At 36.8% G+C, this 21,870-nt stretch overlaps 1 protein-coding gene across 2 annotated transcripts; it reads right to left on the reverse strand.

The window, feature by feature from the left end:
* Positions 1-11,322: 11,322 nt before the first annotated feature.
* Positions 11,323-13,854, reverse strand: ppic (peptidylprolyl isomerase C). Of its 2 annotated transcripts, none has more exons than XM_053504772.1 (5): positions 13,685-13,854; positions 12,554-12,667; positions 12,241-12,334; positions 11,949-12,133; positions 11,323-11,777 (listed from the first exon to the last, which is right to left on the reverse strand). In XM_053504772.1, the coding sequence occupies exons 1-5, from the start codon at positions 13,784-13,786 to the stop codon at positions 11,649-11,651; spliced, it is 624 nt and encodes a 207-aa protein (XP_053360747.1). In that variant the 5' UTR covers positions 13,787-13,854; the 3' UTR covers positions 11,323-11,648. The 2 variants fall into 2 exon arrangements, with proteins under 2 accessions (XP_053360747.1, XP_053360746.1); XM_053504771.1 differs by having other exon boundaries at positions 12,545-12,667.
* Positions 13,855-21,870: the final 8,016 nt, after the last annotated feature.

Raw genomic sequence — 21,870 nt, forward strand, 5'->3', positions numbered from 1 at the left:
GCATTCACAATTTTCCATCCATATCTTTAACTTGAAACCTTATAGCTTCCTGCATTATGACCAGTGGTTTGGTCCTTACTCCCTTCTCCCCCTCCACCCCAACCTGAGCTGAAGCCCAAGGCTGCTTCGAACATGAGAGGTTGTTCATCACGGGCCGAAGGGTCAGCCTCTGAGTATTTATCTTGTAAGCAGCTTAGCTTTACTGGAAACTAGGCTTGTCTCCAGTTTGTCTTCATTCAGGCCCAGCTGTTGTTAATGACTGTCACTGGATCTAGCTACCTGTCGAAATACCTCAGTCCTAAGGATAGGCCTAAGGTGAAAAAAGAAACAGTAAAAAAAAAAAAAATACTGTTTGTGGTTGTAAACGTTTGTTGAGGAATATTTGAAGTTTATTGGCTCCTTGGGTTATTGTCTTCAATAAAATGAACTGCCATTATCTGAAGGCATGTGCTATACAGTATATACTGTTAAAATAACTTGAATATTTTAAAGATCCACATTGGAAGCTGACGATTTTTTCCTTATCCAGCACCAGCTCCAGCTCCAGTTCATTCCTAATGTAATTAAGTTGAGGGCATGGTTTGTACTTTCACATTTAGAATGATTAAGCTTTGTATTGTATGTGTAATAGTACCTCACTGCATATTTAATGTTTTTTTATTTTAACATGGCCTCTGTAATTTCTAATTCTTCTTCTCATTTTTTAAAATTTAATACATGTTTACATACCATGTACCGCAAAACAGCAAACTGTATAGTCAATTTTATAGATTTAACAAGCGACTTTGTATGTTGACAGATCTAAAGCAAACACATGTATATGTTGTACAGCTTAACTTATGTAACGCTATGTAGTGCTGTCTTTTCCTGTTGATTTTTTTCGAGCAATCCTGGTGATTAGATGTTAATTGCTGTCACTTAAGCTGAGTTAAACTGAGAGGAATTCTCAGTTTAAAGGGAATTTATTTGTTTTTTTCTGGTCAGTGCTCAAAAATTCCAAATTATGACGTCTAGTCGGATGTAACATGAATTCATATTAATTGTGAAAGAAGTGAAAGGATGTGTGCATGGTGTCCTGCAGTGGATTGACTCTGCATCTGTCCAGACACCACAATGTGTCCACTGGCTCAACAAGTCTGTATCTATGGTTCCTAATAAATTTATAGATTATAATCATCAGATACATAATCAGAACCTCTTCATGCTATACATAATCTACAATGAAATGTGATGCTGTACAATACAAACCCTCCAGTTTTGAGCTTTTTTAGTTTTCATACCAGACCTGACCCATTACAGGTTTGGGGAGTAGTTTTTCTTCTCCATTAAGTCCAAAGAGGACTGTTAAATAATATTAATGACCGGGTTAGTCATTACTTACCTCTGTTTGCACTGGCTCAAGTGATTTTATTGATCGGGAGGATGAGGCCCGGTACAGCAGATTATTCTGGCCTCTGATATTATCAACAGCTTAAATAAGTTGATTAGCAGAAGGACTATCTTTAAATAGATCTAGATGATGATGTTGATTGGGTGGAGCAGTGAGCCATCCATCTTTTTGATTTGCTAATAACTGGAATCCATCATTGTTTCTATCAGGCCCCACATAGCTCAGTTTCTCTCTTTCTCTCTCTCTCTCTCTCTCTCTCTCTCTCTCTCTCCACAGGTTTTTAGGAAAGCTGGTGCTGGAATGTAGGACACCATACGTTTTTGTCAGTTTACTATGAAACTAGTTGCCATGGCTTTCAGTTTATTTTTGCACAAATTGAGATATGGCACTATTTTTGTATACAATGAGAATAATGTTAGTTTGACTTGGAGATGGGCAACATGAAATAAATTAATTAAAAATGGCTGGTCTTTGAAATAAATAAATACATGTATATCTTATTTGTATACATACCTGCCATCAGATCTTGACAATAATAATAATAATAATAATAATAATAATAATCCATCTAGGAACCTCTGTAGTCTAGCTAGGGACCATGGAGACCAATGGTGACCATTGTATTTAATCCCATTTTTACAACCACGGTAGGACTTTTGGCCAACATTCACACACTATGAGCAATTTGGGAACGCCAATTAATCTAATCATGTTTTTGGACTGTGTGAGGAAACAGGAGAAAAGCAAGCGCAGGGAGAACATGCAAACTCCATGCACATAGACCCAAAGCAGGAATCAAACCCAGACCCTGGAGGTGCAAGGTGACAGTGCTAACCACATAGGCACCATGCTACCATAATAATAATAATAATTATAATAATAATAATAATAATAGTTGTGTATTATTATCATCATCAGTAATAGTAATTTTAGTAGCATTACTGTTGCTGTCTATATTATTTATGAAATTAAAATACATTGTTCTTCTTTGTAACTCTCTGCACTCAAACATAATGGCATTTTCATCAATAAGTTTAAATAAGTTTTAGCAAGAATCTATGAGAACAAATATTCTGCAGAGATTCGGTGTCCTGTAATTCACTGTTAAAGTATACAAAAGAAACTCTAATGTAACAATTTGTCCATAGACAAGCCCCCAGCACCTATTGATATGGAGAATGCTGGGATAGGCTTTTCTTGCTTATCCAGCTGTGAACAGTGAAGCCTGACTTAATTTGATTAAACACTTTGTTAGGAATAACAATTAATGTACTTTCTCTGGTTGCTTTTTAATGGCTCCCTACAATTAGTACACCGAATCTAGTTAATTACACTCTTGTTTTTTTTTTTCCTCTTTGTGTGTGTGTGTGTGTGTGTGTGTGTGTGTGTGTGTGGGTGTGCGCGCGCGTGCGTGTGTGTTTGTTATAGGCAATGGTTTCATGGGTCGTATTATTAGGAGGAGGGGGTAGCATTACTGTCAGCTGGGTTCTCACAGGAGTCCATTTATTCCCCAGCACAGGCCTCATTATTCCAGTCTAGCCTGCTACAGGTAGAGACCACCTTCAATCCAGTTGGGGCCCCTTCCTCCACACAAACAGAAGGAAAAGATTAATTGTTTGCTTTGTTTTGTTTCCCCAGGGACATTGGTCACTTAATAAAGAAAAATAATCCTATCTTGGTCTTGATTCAGTTTATTGTCCCGAAATATGTGTGGATAAGCATGGGACAAGGCTTACTTCTTGTTAGCAGATTTGCCCATTAGCTCTAAAATGGCCAAAGTACATGAGAAAACAAATGCAGTAAATAAAACAGAATTAATGAGAGTGCAGGCTTTTGTTCGTCACAAGTTGTATCATGATTTGTGGCTCCGGTTGTCACTAAGTCCTCATTAAAAGGCAAAATTAAACAGCCTGGCCAATGTTCTTAATTGTAAAGCAAGCATATTAGATGGCTTCCGTTGAATAGAGGCACAATTAGAGAGCCTTTAATTGACAATTGCTGCATGTGCTGAGTGAACACATCACGTCACGAAGTGCATTAATGGCAGGCAGTCAGGATCTTGAACGTAAAGGTCAATAAAATGCACACTTAAATGCAAATGACACTTTAACATGTCAGATAAGTGACCTTTTGTGGACAGGGGACAGCCTTGGGACAGGTCAGTATTACTAGTGCCTAAATCCAAATATTCAGAATCAAACTGAGAAACACATGCAGTGTGGGATTTCTTGAAAATCAATAATGTAGAAATGTAGGTTTTTTTTTTTCTCAGAGCATAACTGCACTTCTGTGGAACTGTTGGAAAACATTGCACTTTTACAAATGTATAGCTACAGACAATCAGTTTTTTAAAAATTAACTTTAGTGGCACAGTCTTATACAATATTATTTGTTTCTGAACACATTCCACTTGATGGTCTGACAGAGCAGACCGAATCCATGATAGATTCAAATTAGCATGATAGTAATAACTTTTTAGCATTCTCTTTCACTTTTGTTGAAACTCATTCAATAAATCCTATATAATAAACTCTTTATTTTACCAACAGGGAATCCTCTTTTCATTACAAGCTCAAATAAGATTGATATCAGATTCCAAAGTGTGTGACAACATAATGTGCTGCGGCATGCAGCTTTGCTCTATTAGCAGAAACTTGTTATTTTTCTTTAGCTGAAGCAGGTCTCTAAGTGTGGACAGGCGTTGATAAATGCTGCCGTGTCCTGTTGATGCAATTCATTTGTCAACTGTGTGAAATAAGGTTAATCGGTATTCTCCAGCCAGGTTACAGTGTTTTTCTCTTGCTCTTTGCCAGTAATTGTGCCTCTGTGCACCCTCATCAACTAGCTCCTCACTGACTTGGGCAGAGTACATAGAGCCTTTACTGCCAAGGAGCCACAATGAATTATCAGCGATGGTGTGCAGAACATTAAGTCCTGGTAAAAAAAAAAAATAATGATAAAATAATAATAATAATAATAATAAATAAAATACATGGAACTGTAAAGACAAAAATTATGTCATTGCAAACAAATGAACAAGAAAAGAAAACACATTTTAGCAGTGTTTCATTATTTATGTCTAAGTATTTCATACATGCAGTTGAATGATCACAGGCAAGAGGGGAAAAGAAATCAATGAAAATTCATATTTCATAAGCCTATAATTGTGTTTAAAAGTGTACAGTAGTCATTTGTTTTAGCAGCCTCCACAGTGGTTGCTTGATGACAGTGCCATACATTTGAGAGTTAGGTCTTATTTCTTCTCCCCTACCTCATCACTCCTCCTATCTTTTGATCCTCCTCCTTTCATCTTTTTACAGCTACACCACACAGCTGTTGAAAATAAGGGTTTTGTTGTCAAGAAGACTGCACTAAAAACACTTGACAACTTGACAACGTTCTATCATCTGTGAAGTTATCGATTTGCCAGTGTTTTAACCATCAAACTGGATCTATTTGAGAGACTCTGGTTTTTAAACAATTTCTTTGACAGGCCAGGCATCACAGCAATTGCCCTGCTTTTTAAGACAGTATTTCAAATTGTGGATTTTGCTCAAGCACATGCTCGTCCCAGCACACCCCGCTTAAAGCATATCTAGACTTTCGAAGGGCCCCAAAGTGGACAGAGTTGTCATGAAAGAGAGTGGGGGTGAAGGGGGAAGACAGAACGTAACGGTCTTGCTTTATAGATTGCTGTTAGGGCAACAAAACTTTGGCAGCATTGATTAACTTGACAGTGAATGCAGCAGTACATTTATCACTAATAGCTGTGCTGTAGAAAATCTAATAAGAGCCAAACAATCCCCCTGGAGCTGTAACAGGTTCTCTGTGGCCAGTGGAGCATGCTGTGAAAATATCCGTCTCCCTGGACGCTGCCGCTGAGAGGTCAGGCAAGCGATGATGCTCTGAAACACATGCACCATCTCATCAGAACGTCCTATTCCCCCTTTATTCCTACTCTCTTGCACTCTGGGCAGGCAACTATGTGGTCAGCAAGTCATAAATATTTTTTTATAATTTGCATGATTTGTAACAAACGTAAAAATGTAAAGATGTTCACCATCTTTACACAAAAAAGTGTATAAGAGAAGGAAGTGGATAGCCAATAATTGAGTCTAACTTTGAAGTAAGTCCAGCACTTGAAAGTCCCACCTACTTATCAGGGTGTTTAAAAATGTAAAAATGGGTTAGGCAAACGCAGGGATTAAAATTTTTCTAAAAGTGGGAAGCTGAGAAAAGATTTGCATGTGTGACAATGAAACACTTTGGCCACGTGTCAAAGTTTAACAGGGAGGCTAATTGATTTGCTGTCACCTGGGCATCAGGTTCACTCTTAGGATTCAATTTTTTTTTCAGCCTTTTTTGCATATTGCATCGATCAGTCGAGGAGGCGATGAGGAGGGGTGTTGGGTAAATGAGCAAAAAGCGCAGAGGCTGGAGGATGAATTGTTTACTCGCATAAAAATAACCTTTCAATAGGAGAAGATGCATGGTGCAGACTTCTGGTGGTGTTCTGCTGCCCCAAGCAGATGGCATTCAGCTGCTATTGATCCAGGCCCTGCAGGCGAGCGGGGGGCAGTTCTGGTCAGGGCAGAGAGAGCAAGTCTGTCCGTCCTAACTGCCTCCCTAAACATCCCTCAAAACAAAGGAAGACACAATGTGAGAGTGCAACAAATTGTGTTTGTATGTTGGGTAAATAGGTGTCAACTGCAAAATACTCCATTATCTGTTGACAAGCAATTTATGTCACTGTGAATTTTGAAGCTTTGCCTTGGTGCTGGACTCATAAAGCCCCACTGACATTTAAGCACTTTATAGCCTGAATTCAAGAAGCACAAATGCTATACATAGAAGAACATGAACAGTGACCCCTTCCGACAGGTATATAGACAAAGGTAAAAGTAGCTGAATGGAAATCATCATAGCGTTATACACCAATAACGAGGCCTTGATGCCAGGATCAAGTAAGCTGCTGCCCAGGATCTATTATTTCAAGGATGAATGCTCTTTGCAGCAATAAGAGAAAGACCCCCCCACCGCACACACACTCAGCCCTTCTATGTCTCACCCCAGCTTCAGCCTTCAGCACTAATTAGTTTCAGAGGGAATGGAAAAGGGGGCTGCATCCAGGCTCTTCCCACATAGCATCGAAGTGTGGAGGGAATGCATTAGTGAGACAAAAACAGGGGAGGCTTTAACCTCACTGTAAAACTATTGAAGCTATGTTCGAGGGTACCTGCAACTTAGAATTTGATGTGCAGAAAAATGTGTTTATACTTTAATTAATTTTAATTAGCACCAGGTAAAACTTTTCCTGAGACCATTCCTTGCCCAAGTTGGAACACAACTCTTTGGGAGCTAAATGGGCAAATGTGTTTTCCATGCGTGCTTATTTTTTTGTTTACATCCCCCCCCCCCCCCCCCCCCCCCCCACACACACACACACACACAATTTATAGGTTTAAAATTGAAAATGGCCTATCATGTGGGCATTTTATTTGTATAGGATGTGAAACACAGTGCCAGACGCCGGAGAACAGGTGCTGGTGATTGTTCTTTGCCCTCAACCTTCTTTTATGTTAAAAAATTCCTCCTGCAAGGGGCCACCTGATTTATTAAGCAACGCATTATTTTCTGGCTTCTGAGACTGTGCATCTTGCTCATGATAAATGTAGTGCAATGCATAAATTTAACACAATGGCTCTTGTGTAAATGCAACATCTTAATGATTAAATGTTAAAAACCTAACTGCTTTCATCCATTCTCTCTGACTAAACCCTGTCTTGCTATTTTAAGATTTCATAGAAGATTTTATTAAGTAAAGCCATTATTCAAGTGTGGCTTTTTTTTTTTTTTTTTTTTTTTTTGTAAGTGTATTCCTTCATACCAAAAAGAGGAGGTTTGGGTATAATTTTAGAAAGCAGTCTGCACAAAAAGGACTATTACAACTAAGTGTGATTTAGAGTTAGGGTTCAGTTCATTCATAAATATAACCTTTTAGTATGAAAACCCCAAGGTCTGTCCACTTCAGGTTGTTCTGGCAATGTACACAGTCCCAATCTCAGAAGGTCTGAGACATTCTAGCCCTAGCTTGGAGAAGTGCGCTCTCCAGTTACCACAGTAATTGGCTGATGAGGAGGCTCAGGCCCTAAAAGAATGTCAGTGTTCGATTTCCCTGGATCCTAAGTGAGGATATGTCACCATTTATGCCGCTTTCGGGTGACACTGACTCCTGGCAGAAACTCTGGGGAAATCATTACGCTGTTTATACCTCTCCCTTGTCAGGCACCACTTCCCTTTGATATTTTCACAATGTTTTCCGCTGAGTGATGGTACCTTGTGGGGTCAGGGGAGAACAAGTACCTTTTGTAAATTTGTGACCATATTTTAATGGTTGAAAGAGAAAAAGCCAGACAATTGGTGACGTGTAGCGCAGAGCCAGTAAGAGAGCTTGAAGGAAAAATCAATGCTGTCCACCTGGTGTCTTCTTCTGAGTGTAAAGAGATAGAGCTTTAACGATTTCTGGAGCTGCTCAGCCACATTTTGAAAGAGACTAGAAATGTTTCAGCCTTGAGACCTGTGAATTTCAGAACTCCAGTTCAGTTTAAAGTAAAAATGCTTACAACATGACTTTTTTTTTAACCCATTAATCTAATAGTTAAAGCACATCTAATAAAAGCCAATGTCATCCATAACTTTTTTGGTTTAGGAAGCACAATTAGGGACATATTAATTAATTTGATGTCGTAGATTACACCGGATGGATGCAAAATTCAGTGTTATATTATTTACCATGCAAACAAGTGTATTGTTTATCTAGAGTTAGGGTCGGGGTTAGGGTTACCTTTGCCAAAAAAGTTTTTACTGTAAATATAGCAGAAATCTACAGTACCTCAGAAAGTATCATTTAATCAGTAAATTTTCTCACAGCGAGTCTGAAGCCTGTCAAATATGTCAGCATGGTAAAATAGGATCTAATTGTCAAGTCCTGGAGCATATGGTTATAATTGTTTGACTACAGTATAACAGGGTTAGTCATTGTCATTACAGCAAGTCAATACTGCAGAAACTGAACAGACATCAGAAATTTCTCCTGGTCAGCAGGGAAAGATTTTTACTGTTTAAGTAAAAATTAGTTTACACAAATACACAAAAATAGAGACTAGACTAGAGAGAAATAGTTTTTCATGAACACTCTTTCATGACTCAAAGAAAGTAAAAAAAAAGGAAAAAAGAAATAGTGACATTTTAAGAGAAGATTGTTATGGTGTGTTTAAACTGCAAGTATACTTTGCAATATTAGCTGAATAAAATAAAACATAAAACAATTAAATTAAATAAAAAATATTTGTATTTTACTTTATTAAACAAAAAACAAATTTAAATAAAAAGGTAATAAAATAAAATAAAATGACATTTTACAATGACCTGGCAACCCATCCAGATTTTCCACTGTATCCCTAACCAGAAAGAAAAAAAATGCAATAAAAAACTTGGAATAATGTGATTCTCACAGTTCCCCCAACCACCCACCTATTAAAATAGCTATTAATTTTTTGGTAAGAAGCTCCAGGCTTGGCTCTATCAGCAGCAGTTTAACATGCTTGGTGCAGGGCTGATTTGTCTGATTTTGACCTTTCCAGAAAACTGTCCCATCATGCAGCAGCAGGGCCCCTATGGGACTCCAACTGCAGTGCTGCGCTGAGCTGGTAATGAAGCCTGTCATCCAGTTCACATCCTCTTTCAGTCCCACTCCAGACACAACTCCAGCTTCATACATGTTTTTGTTGGTTCAGTGATATATTCCAAAACACCTCTAAATCTCTATAAGAATTTCTTAGTTGCTTTTAGCACTTGTTCAATGGTTGGTTTATTATACTATCTGCCTTAAAGAAGTTGTTCTTTAAAGAAAAGTGAGTGCTGTGTGATCTAATTTGTCTCACAAATGTCAAATTTTAGTTGCTAATCTTGGCTTTAAAAAACTCATACGAGGTTTCAAAACTGACCACTGATGCAATTTTGTAAAAAAATCTAACAGTGTAAACAATTTAATAAACAATTATGTTTGTTTTAATCAATGCATTATTATACCTGTAGTTGTCTTCCATAAAACAAAAGTATACTCTATTATAACTATAACACATGCATAAATATTTGTCCACCTAAAAACATACACACAACCTATCAGCTACAACTTTGAAGCCACCATTGTAAAATCAGGTAGGTCCCCCTTGTGCCACCAAAACAGCTTTTACTTATTGAAGCATGGCATTTAGTCCTCGTCACTCAGATCCTTGTTTTTTTTTTTTTTTTTTTTTATCATTTGACATTTTGAGGACTGACTGCCATAACATTAGCTTTACTATGCTTGATGATGTGGTATACTTCTTCTTTGTCTTTTGATCGTAGACTTATAATACATCTACATTACAGTACAGCTACCCACTGCAAATTCAACACATTTTTCAATTTGTCATGGAATAGAAAACTCGCCATTGCACTGGCACACTTTTAAACCATAGTGTAATATTAATGCCAATACAATATGATCAATTTACCTTTAGCAATCTTGCTTTTAACCAAAGCTTTATACTTGTATCTGCAGTACAGTAGCATTTCTGAAATGTTTTTATTTTTACTTTTTATATTTATGTGTCAGGCAGTAAAATAAATCATATTAGGTTAGAAAAGTTTAATTAATGAACGTACTAAAAATAAAACTAAAAGCTTGTTTTAAAATGTTAAGAATTAATAAATAAAATAGGCATGGACAAGGATTTAGTACAATAATAAAAAAATATATATTTAAAAAAAAATGCACCAGGCTGTTTTTAATATATTGTATAAAGGCTTTATTGTGTATTCTTTAAAATAGTGTATGAAGTAGGACTAGACAACCTTTAACATTTTCTAAAAATATAATTAAAGTACTTGACATAATGTGTTCAAATGTATTTCTTTTTTGGCACCAGGATTTTCAGTTCATTTATTAATTAGTTTCCTATTATAGACAAATATGCCTTACTTTGGAACCTTTAGAAACTGCATTTTCAGACTACACTAGTTTGACATTGAAGCACACTCACTTACTCACTCATCTTCTATACCGCTTTATCTTGTATTCAGGGTTGCGGGGACCTGGAGCTTATCCCTGGAGGCTTAGGGCACGAGGCAGTGTACACCCTGGACAAGGTGCCAATCCATCGCAGGGCACACACACATACACACATTCATTTACAGACTATGGGCAATTTGGGAACGCCATTTAGCCTAACCTGCATATCTTTGGACTGTGGGAGGAAAGCGGAGTACCCGGAGGAAACCCACCAAGCACGGGGAGAACATGCAAACTCCATGCACACAGAGACGGGAATCAAGCCTGGCCGGGAAATCGAATGTGGACCCTGGAGGTGCAAGGCGACAGTGCTAACCACTACACCACCGTGTCACCCCACTGAAGTACAGTACATACATATTTGGCACATGAGTGAATTGATGTGTCTTTAAATTATTAAGATTATATAATCAAATTATATGTTTAGCCATATGTCATAAAAACAAACTGCATGTATGTAAAAATATAGGTGCTATATAGTTCATCCTTACCTTGTTCCTTTATTACTATAGGCTCTTGTTTCTATTAGTTTAAATTATATTATATGTATATCCAACCAAAATTAAGTTAAGTTTCAAGAGACAAATGAAATAAAAGTAATAACTAAAGAGGATACTTAAGGTAAATGACTGACAGTTTTCTGTCCAATTGACTTTTATATGAAACTCTACAACTGGCTAATGGGCTTTACTACCCACATGGGCTTTTACCACTATACGCAGTCTGGTGAATAACTAAAACCCTGAGAATTATTAGAAACTTTGAGATTAAGCAGCATGATGGTAAGTGGATAGCAATATAGCATACAACACAATGGTTTACATGATACCAATTCTATTTTCAATAGCATAGGCAATAGAATTCTAAAATAAATAAACTTGTCTATTTTATCTTCATTTTCACATTTCAGACTTGTCAAATTACACTTATGTTTGCTTTGCACATGCTTGGGGACCAGCTTCTTGAGCCATCTGGGATGTTTCCCAGTCTTGAAGAATGTTCCAAACTTGTTCATGACTTATTGGCTGCTTTTCCTTTTTTCAAAGTAAAAACTATCTAGTAGACATAGATTAATTTTCCACTCTAATACTGTTTAGGATAAAGTAGGGAATGGAGAAGTCCAGAGCTACAGTGTGTGAGATATTACCAACCCTCCACTTCTACAACAAATGGCGTTTTAACCTCAATTTTCCCACTGTTTACTATAACGCACTCTGTGTAGGGCATATTTCTGTCGTTTGTGTCCTGGAGCTCAATGGTGTGAACAACAGTCTGGAGAGTTGGAAAAAGAGAAACATATTTGCAATTTGTGGAATATAATAACTGATTTGTATGCTAGATAAGTTCTATAATTATCATTATTCAGTAATTAATTTACATTTATTTGCCTTATATTAACAAACATTTGGTAGGTCAAGAACTGTAAAATATACATAAACATACCATGCCTTCCAAGACCTTGCCAAAGACAACATGCTTGCCATCCAGCCAGGGAGCCCGTGCTAATGTGATGAAGAACTGTGAACCATTGGTGTCTGGGCCTGCGTTAGCCATGCTGACCCAGCCAGTGCCCTGGTGCTTCAGCTTAAAGTTCTCATCTGCAAAGGTCTTTCCATAAATGCTTTTACCTGCAATGCAAATTATCACTTATGAGAGAGCATGAAAACATTAATAATTATGTGAAGTTTTATCTTAACTATCTAGAAATGATGCTTGAATTAGAGTAAAACATCACCTCCCGTTCCATCTCCGGCTGTGAAGTCCCCACCTTGAATCATAAAGTCCTTGATGACACGATGAAACTTACTTCCTTTGTAACCGTATCCTTTCTATAAAGAGAAAGTGAATAAAGGACATGTGACTGAAAGCTTTCATAATACAAACCATCGTTTTAGACAGGATTCCTTTCCCTCTTTTCATTATGATATATTGTAGTAGTTCCAAAAAATTGCACTGCAAATATGAAAGTTTTATACTTAATGAAATTATAATGAAAATCTTATGTGTTTAAAACACACACTCACACACACACACACTACCTCTTTTACCTCTCCAGAAGCAAGAGTAACAAAGTTCTTCACAGTCAAAGGCACAACCTCCCCAAAAAGCCCAATCACAATTCTGCCAACTTCATGTCCTCCTACAGTGATGTCAAAAAACACCTGCAACAGGAAAGATTATAGAAGAGGGGAAGAGTTAATAAAAAGTATTATTTTCAGTTAGAAAAACATGAATGTTTTATAATGTTTTCGAAACATTATTTATTATTCTTGCCTATTTACTAAAGAATATGAAAACCTTGTCATTCGTACGACTGAAAAGAATGATTTATTTCAGATGTGTAAGAAAAACAGCGGCATGGTGATCTAATGGTTAGCACTGTTGCCATGCACCTTCTGGGTCTGAGTTCGTTTCCAGCCTCTGTGTGCATGGAGTGGGTTTTCTCCGGGTACTCTGGTTTCCTTCCACAGTCTAAAGTTCCTTTCACAGTCCAAAGATATGAAGATTGGGCGACCCAAATTGCCCGTAGTGTGTAAACGTGTGTGTGCATGTGTACATGTGTCTAGGTTATACCCTGCCTCATGCCTCTAATCACCTGGGATAGGCTCCAGGCACCCTGCGACCCGGTATAGAGGATAAAGCGATATAGACGATGAGTGAGTGAGTGAGTGTAAGAAAAAGGTGATGTGCACACTCCGGTAATAAAATGTACTTAAGTAGTGCGCCACCTTCGGTCACACACTGCACTGACAGGTAGGACGTGATTTTAGATTAAAACGTGTCACCGCTACCTTCTGTGCAGTATCTACACGCTTCTAGCCTCGAGTAAGGAGTCTTGTACGTGTGCTCCTCCATAATACATAATGCGTTGCTCGTAAGTTAGCTTTGAGCTGCTAAAATATACCCAGTCCTGCAGCTGCACATTTCAGAGATGCACTACAGGCTAACACGGACAGCGTTTTCTACACAGCTTTTTTTTTTAAAGCAGGAAAACGCTTTAAAGAGGAAACGCATTACCACAAAACGTATGTTTTAATGTTATAACAATTTTCCGCCAACACACTTTCGGGGTGTGTTTATTATTATTATTATTATTATTATTATTATTATTTCAGTAGGATGTAACGCCGCGGTAACGTCGGCATTTCAGAACATGTCAACCAGAGGACGCCACTCACCTTATCCGTTACTTTCGGACCCACTTTCGCTTTGGAATAAACCACAGTTTCGAACAATGTCAAATAAAAAAATAATTTTAAACACATATTTCCCCACTGCATGACTAAATATTGTCTGTAATCTCTGGGTGACGAGCTCCTACAGCAGTAATCTGAGATTTGGTGTTTACTTCCGGTATCGATATCCCTCCTCCTGAAGGACGGCGTCATATCTGGAGCACTGAAATTAAGGCTGTATTTAAAAAAGGCTATTGTATTTTATTTATTTTAGAATTTATTTTTATTTTATTGCACACTTTCTGTTGGCCACGTCCTTTTTATAAGCTGTAGTGTCGATAGTAAACTTAAATACATAAAGTGTGTGAACACCTAACAATATTATTAATTTGTTTTTGAGGAGCCTTTTCCAAATTTACTCCCATAATATGATGGACCAGGTTTGGACCCCAGCAGCACGGTGGCCTAATGCTTAGCATTGTCACCTTACACACCAGGGTCCAGGCTGGATTCCTGCCTTAGGTCTGTGTGCGCAGAGTTTGTATGTTCTCCCCCTGCTTGGTGGGTTTCCTCCAGGTACTCTGTTTTCCTCCCACAGTCCAAAGACATGCTGAATAGGCTAATTAGAGTTCCCAAAATGTCTGTAGTGTGTGAGTGAGTGTGTGTGCCCTGGCACCTTGTCCAGGGTGTACGATACCCCGTGCCCTAGGTTTCAGATGAGTGAGTATCCTGGCATTAGGCTCTACGCCCCATGTGATCCTGTATACAGGTTAAAAGCAATATGAATGAGATGAATGAGATGAATGAGTGAGTACATGCATACACTATAACAGTAAATATTGATAATGAATGTTAGCCACAATAATAATAATAATAATAATAATAATAATGATAATAATAATGATAATAATAATACTGTTAATTATTGTTAAAAAATTTATTACTGTTAATGTTGATTCTGTTGGTTTTGGTTCAACTAGTTGATCTAAGATGGGGGCTTTAAGACGTTATATTGTGAAGAAAGGGAAACAGATGTTTATATTTTGTAATTTTTCTCTGAAAATATTCTTTCTTCAATACCTTATGGCAGAAACACATTTTGATACAGTAAACAAACAGTACTATCAAATGTAAAAACAGATAAATGTGTTATAAACCTTAGTGCAAGGTCCCAAGTAGATCTTTACTTTCATGTTGGATGTTTTTAAACTTTTGGGAACAGAAGTAAATACACTTTGCCGTCACTAATGATGAGGGTGAGTGTATTAAGACATAGCACATACATTTATTTATTATACATATGTTGTTTCAAAATGAGCATTTTTTTTGCATTAATGCTACCCCCACAGATATGCAATTTATCCATGCCACGGCCACTAGCCCACCCCATACCATGACTGATGCGGGACCTGATGCTGATAACAGCTTGGATGGTTATTTTCCTCTTTGACTTGACAGCTATCAACTATTTGAAATGTTTACTTGGCCGACCACAAAACACATTTCCCATGTGCCACTGTCGATCTCAGAAGAAACAGAGCCCAAAAGTTTTTGCTGCTTCTGGACAGTGTTGATGTATGTCTTCCTTAAGTCTTAAACTGCATTTGTAAATGCAGGCGTTAATAGACAAAGTGATCCTAACATCATGATATCCATTACAGAAGCATAACGCTTTTTCAGATTGTTGGGATCGCAAAATCACACATATTCAAGTTTTTTTTTGGCCCTGCCCTGTACACATTGGGTTTTAATAGGTTTCCTTGAATTTTTTTGATAATAATAGATAAATGTTATCCTGAAATTATTGTTCTGATATATTTGCTGGCAGATAGGTAAGCATTGACCTATCCTTGATCTCGAAGGACTAGGCCTTTGTTTGAAACTCCTTGTATACAGTACTATAACATAATTGGTTCACCTCTTTAACACTACTTGTTTTCTGTTGTTTGTGATTTGAATTGAGCGCATATTCTCGAAAAACAATCGATTTTCAAGTGGTGAATCATCAAATAATCTGTTGTTGTAGTGTTTTCAATATAGTAATCAAGGTGAAGTGACTTTACAGATGACGTTTTATTTAGTCTCCTACCTCCTGCATCTCCATGCACTTTATGTAATTTTGTTTAATTAATAATGAGCTTAGGTACAGCTCATAATTTTATATATTTGTTTATATTTATTTTAGTCCTAAATTAATTTTTGCATAAATTTTAAGGAATCAAACCCTATTGGGTTACATAAAACATATATAATATAAGTATTATTTATATAGTTAATACCAGCACATAGCGGCTACAGACCACTTGTATTCAGCATTTGGCTATTGCCCCCACTTTTCCTTACTCTTATCTCCGAAACCACAGGGTATTGTCAATCTGCAATAGTAAAATTTTGGCATGGTAAGATAATGCTATATTCCACCCAGATCTAGTTCAGAGTTTTGTTGTAATAGTTAGGTGTGGATTCAAAGCTTGGTGCTACTGAATGTCTGGTTTAAATACAACAGTATTACTTTTTAATGTTTTACAAATCCTGCCCACAGTATTTAAAAATTTACATTATGTATCCTCAAATTACAAAAAAATAATAATAATAAATAAATTAACCGCAACAACACTGACCACAATGAAGCATTTTAAAAAGCTGCAGTAAAAGTTCTGCGCAGTGCTGCATGAGTAACCAACAGGGGTCCAGTGTGTTTCTATGTTACTTAACCTACCTTTCCTTTCCCCATGAGCTTCATATCTGATTGTCCACCCCTGCTTGTCTGAAAGTCAAGCTTCCCAGTCCTGATATACCTTTAAATAGGAGCCATTTAATTTCATTATTTTAGCTGTTTATGCCTTTCCTGCATTACAGATGAACAGATTATCTGAAAAACAAATGGCCATTGCCTGGTATTCATTTAACTGGTTCATATTAGATTTGTCAATCTTTTAACAAATTTTGGTAATATGATCTTCGGTAAAAATCATGGTACAACCACAAGTTATATGGCCATCAGTGTTTGCAAGGTAAGCCTATACGTACGCATAGCTGTCTTTTTTTAAAACACTTATTTCAGTTTAGCAGCAAGGAGGTTCCCATACCATTCTCTTTGGAAATGGGTTGGGGAGATACCACTCTATTTTTTTTAGAAAGTTTATAATTGAAAGTAATAAAGTTTTTTTGAACCCACAAAGAGAAGGCATCTATGATGTTGTGATGCACTGCAGTGGCCGTCACTCAATATTTATTGTGAACATATTGCAAACTATATTTGAGCACACGGCACGGAACTTGGCATGGAACTTGACACAGTGTGGGGACAGGGCATAAGGCAGGTCATTCTCAAAGCTGGGGTGCACTTCACAGGGCTCTAGTGTACTGCAGGAATGATGTGCCAGAAACCTAGCAGAGGTACCAGCATGCCGTTTTTGAGATTGTGGTCCATTGCAGGGGCCATATTCTCAATACCTGATGGCAGAGTGTGTCATGTTGAAATTGTAGAAAGCTAAGAATGGGATAAGTTTCTGTTTTAGAGAAATGCGTAGTATTAAAAAATAAATAAAAAATTATACTACCATAGGGAATAAGTTAAACACCTATTCACACACAACAGGAGACTCAGAAACAATATAATTTAATAGCTAGATCTAATAACTAGATTTATAATTAGATCACACATCTAATGAAAGTGTGATTACTGTTACTTTGGTTGTGGCATCAGTTTTAGTACCAGAGGGACAGGTTTGAATATTTCACCAATGCTGGGAATTCTACAATAGTATCTAGAGAGCACACAAAATTGTTTAAAGCACATACACATATTAAAATGTTTTGTTTTTTGGTGATACAGGAGAGCATAGGAAATTTTCCAAAGTTGTTTGAGTTGCCAGGAAGTATATATTATAGTAACTCAACTAATTACACTTTACAACCGTCATGGGCATAGAAGCATCTTAGCATGCATAAAATAAAAACCTGAGGTGATCGTAGGCACAGCCTCATCAGAAAGTTGCTGATTATCGACCTGGCTTTTTTTAGTCTTAACAATTTGGATGTTTTTTTTAGTCCTTACAGTTTGGGTGAGTCTGTGCCTATTTTAGCGTCAAATTCTTGTTCTTGGCTAAAAGGCGTGGAACCTGATGTTGTTGTCTAATGTTTAGGCCCATCCTCTTCAAAGACTGATGTGTTATGCATTCTGAGATGCTTTTCAGCTCACCACAGTTGCGCTCATTTGAGTTACTATAGATGTCACTGTCAGCTCAAACCAGTATAATTATTCTCTTCTGATCTCTCATAAACAAGCTGCTTTAGCCTACAGACCCTTTGCTCTCAGAATAGTTTTTTTTTGGGGGGGGGGGGGGGGGGGGGGGTTTGTGGTGTGTGTGTGTGTGTGTGTATGAGGGAGAGAGAGAGGGATGTCTCAGTAAAAATATCTTAGGGGATCAGCAGGTTTTGAAATATTCAAACCAGCCTAACTGGCACCAACTACATTACAATTCTAATGTTTGAATGTTTTAAGAGTTGAACATAAACTAAATAACTAAGTAACTGCATAAATAAGCAGGTATACAGGGGTTCCTGTTAAAGTAACCAGTAAGGACATATGTGATGAATGGGTTCTTCTTCAAAAAGCTTGAATTGATTTTCTAATAACCTCCTTATCCAATCATTGACATTTGGTAGTTGCAGTACTCTAGGCAGAGCTACAATTTTGTCATTTTCCTATTTTTTTTTTAATACAAAGGATGTTTGATGTTTGGGATATTTTCTTAAGACAAAGCCCTGACTAATTTTGCTCCACAATTCTTGTTGCAGACTTGTTATGATGGATTTGCCAGGTTGTCCAATAATAACTGATAAGCTATAACATTAACATTGATGATGAACTATATACCAGTAAACTGGTGACAAAATCATAGGCACCCAAGGCTTACCCATGCCCGTGGGGAGAAAAGGCCAGCCCATCCGTTCTAATCCCACAGAAAAGCCAATGCAGCAGAAAATCACTAAAAAACTGAATGCTAGCCTTGATAGAAAGGCACCAGAATATTCAGTGCACCACAGCCCCCTGTGACAGGGCCCAGCAGGCAAAGAGTCTAAAGCTGCCAACCAATAATTACTGCTAAATTAATGCTAAAATCATGTGTATGGTGCATGGTTTACTTCACATTCTTCATTTTATGTAATGGCCAAGTTCCTTTAAATGTCATATAAATAAAAAAAAAATAACACTACTTATGCAGAAACTGTGCAGTAGTTGCTCAGGGTCGTTCTAGAACCCTTTAATTACTTAAAAGGTTTTGGTACCTGGTTAGAAGTGTGACTTTTGTCCTGTAGAGCTAATGAGCAGCCTCTTGTGGAGAACTTTCAGGTTACTAAACATGAGTGAGGAAAATGGTGGGCGAGATGCATGCTTCAAATCAAAAAAGATAACTCACGTGACTTGTGACAACATCAAAATGATTAGGTACTGTACTGGTGTATATATATATATATATATATATATATATATATATATATATATATATACAATTTAAAAGTTTGAACACAACTTCTAAATCAATTGTTTTTCCTGATAAAGACATTCAAAATATGCAATTATCTCATTTGAACAGTTGATATTAAGAAGTGTTTGCTACAAATGCTCTGTAAAACATTTATAACAGCTCTAAACTGAGATGCTGTTATATGGTGATTTTTGTAGTGAAGTCTTGGTCTTTCTTTCCTGTGATGGTCTTAACAAGAGCCAGTTTTATCATGGTGCTTGATGTTTTTTGCAAATGCAGTTGACAATACTGTTCTTGCTAGAACTGTTCCAAAACAGCTGACCTTCCTTTGTCGTGTCTTAAAATAACTGTTGACTGTTGTTGTTACTTAATTCTATAATTTCATATGTTGACAATAGCATATATATAAACACTAATGATAAGCATGTAACATGTACAGATCTATCCAGGTCTTACCATCAGACTCTTCCATTTAATACCTATTGATTTTTCTATCAGATCACTGGCAAATGTAGGCTACAAGCTTCATTAAGCTCTCATTTCAGGTACAAGCTAAGATATTAACAATTCTAGAAAAGAATTGTCATCTTAAATTAGACTTAAAATGATTGCTTTACTTCTTGATTGTTTTTAAGTATTCAGTTATAAGCACTTTCCACCATCCTTTCTCCCAGGAAAACTCTTGTTATCTCCTGACATTTATGTTGTTTATTTCGTAGGATATACACAATTCCTACCAATGCCAACTGCTCCGTTCAGGACTTTCAATAATGAAGATCAGTTATACATTTAATGGTTAAAGTCAATTGTGTTGTAGTTTGTTTAGGGAAAAGAATATATTGGCTCATTAATTATGTTCTGCTTTCTGAAAAAAAAAAATAGGAATTAAACTGCAGATTTTTATGTCATATTATGTTAAACTGTAAAGTAAAATTAAAGTAAAACAAAGTTTAATAATGTTTGCAGCGGTATTATATTGAATCATGTTCTGTGGCCTATTTTAGATTCCTGATTTGCTGATTTGGGATATTAAACAAACTAAAAATGTAAGAGAACTCACAAACCTTTCAGTAAAAACTATTTCTGTTTAGGATCAACACCTTTTCTTATATTGAAGGCTTGAGTAACTGTTGACCAGTTTGATGCTCTATGTTTTTTTGTATTGCTCAAAATTTTGCTGCACAGAATCAATGCACACCTGAAAATTAAATTTCAAATAAAAAATGGTATAAGTCAAAATGTAAAAAGTAATGGATTTCTATTAGCTCATTCTCATGTAAACTTTTTCTTTATCTATCTATCTATCTATCTATCTATCTATCTATCTATCTATCTATCTATCTATCTATCTATCTATCTATCACTCTTGATGTCCCTCATGGTTAAGCAATTGAAATTACATTTCTAAGCATTTACATTGCTCCTGATCATTATATTTAATCATATCTAAATTTGTTACTAAAATCAATAATGTCATAATTATGCAAAACAGGTGCATTTATGTTACTCAGGGCAATAACCGCTATAGATGCCATTTTTTTTTCTTGGTTAAAAAGTACACTTTAGCCCATGGTGATCTCAGAACACTTATGTTTTTCAGTGGTCACCTATACAGCCAGTGAATAATCTAATGAATACTGGATTGGACGATATTATACACGCGTTTAAAAGTCAGTAACCTATACTAAGATGATCAGCAGCTCCTACCTAAATATACATCTATATTACTGAATTATATACTCTAACATGGCGTGACCTTAAAAAGCATAAGATGAGACACCGGGGGCACAGGGAGTGGTGGCTGAATTCTTTATCGGGCTCCTGTCAGAGAGGGCCGTTCATTTGTCTTTCAGGCATCAGGCGAATTAATTAACAAGTGCGCACGTTCTAATTGAATGCCAAAGGCGGCCGCTATGTAAATGAACACCGCGCTTGTTTAGGCGCCCTCGCGTCAAAGCTTATGTTAATATCCAAATTAACCAGAATTCATATGCTCCGTTTACCCTTAATAATTCGTTATTCGGCCAAGAAAATGACACATTTCAGCAGTTAATGTATCGATTCCCGTCCTCTCTCGAGTGCACTTTATTTCACCAGTCATTTATCAACAACACCAACACCCTGAAAAATGCGCAACAATACGCAGGAGCCAATGCGCTGTCATGTGCAGTGTAAAGCCTGATTACTGTAATATGATCTAAGACCCGAAAACATCTAACTTTAATCATAGCAGGTGTAGAGGCCATCCCAAAATCATGAGAACATTAATAATAATAATAATAATAATAATAATAATAATAATAATACATTTAATGTCGGTAGAATAAATTCTAAAATTTTGCAAATAAGCTCTTCTGGATTCGAGTTTTTATGACGTAAGAATGATCTAACAAGGTTTGATATTAACAAAGGTTCTACAGTATGCTATTAGTCTCCGGGGGAAAACATTAAAAGTACGTTTAAAATTTCTGTGCTTTATTATTGTTCGCATTCTTTTGCAGAGAGCTGCATTTGTGGACACGAATTCATTTTCAGACGATTATGTTTTTGTTTGGGTTTCGTTATCAATCTACAGAGACCCCAGCATGATGAATGACCCTGTCAAAATGACGCCAGTCCAAACATTTTACCACCGCTCTGGAGTGAAATCGTGTAAAATGCCCTGTGTGTAGACATGGAGAGCCTATCCAAACA

Source organism: Clarias gariepinus, chromosome 9, assembly GCF_024256425.1.
Source record: "Clarias gariepinus isolate MV-2021 ecotype Netherlands chromosome 9, CGAR_prim_01v2, whole genome shotgun sequence".
NCBI lineage: Eukaryota > Metazoa > Chordata > Actinopteri > Siluriformes > Clariidae > Clarias > Clarias gariepinus.

Coding starts and splice junctions, on each gene's coding strand:
- ppic (XM_053504771.1), bottom strand. CDS start 13,786: ATGCAGTGGGGAAATATGTGTTTAAAATTATTTTTTTATTTGACATTG. Junction 12,668..13,684: donor GTCCGAAAGTAACGGATAAG/GTGAGTGGCGTC, acceptor TTCCTGTTGCAG/GTGTTTTTTGACATCACTGT. Junction 11,778..11,948: donor GCAAGGTCTTGGAAGGCATG/GTATGTTTATGT, acceptor CCAACTCTCCAG/ACTGTTGTTCACACCATTGA.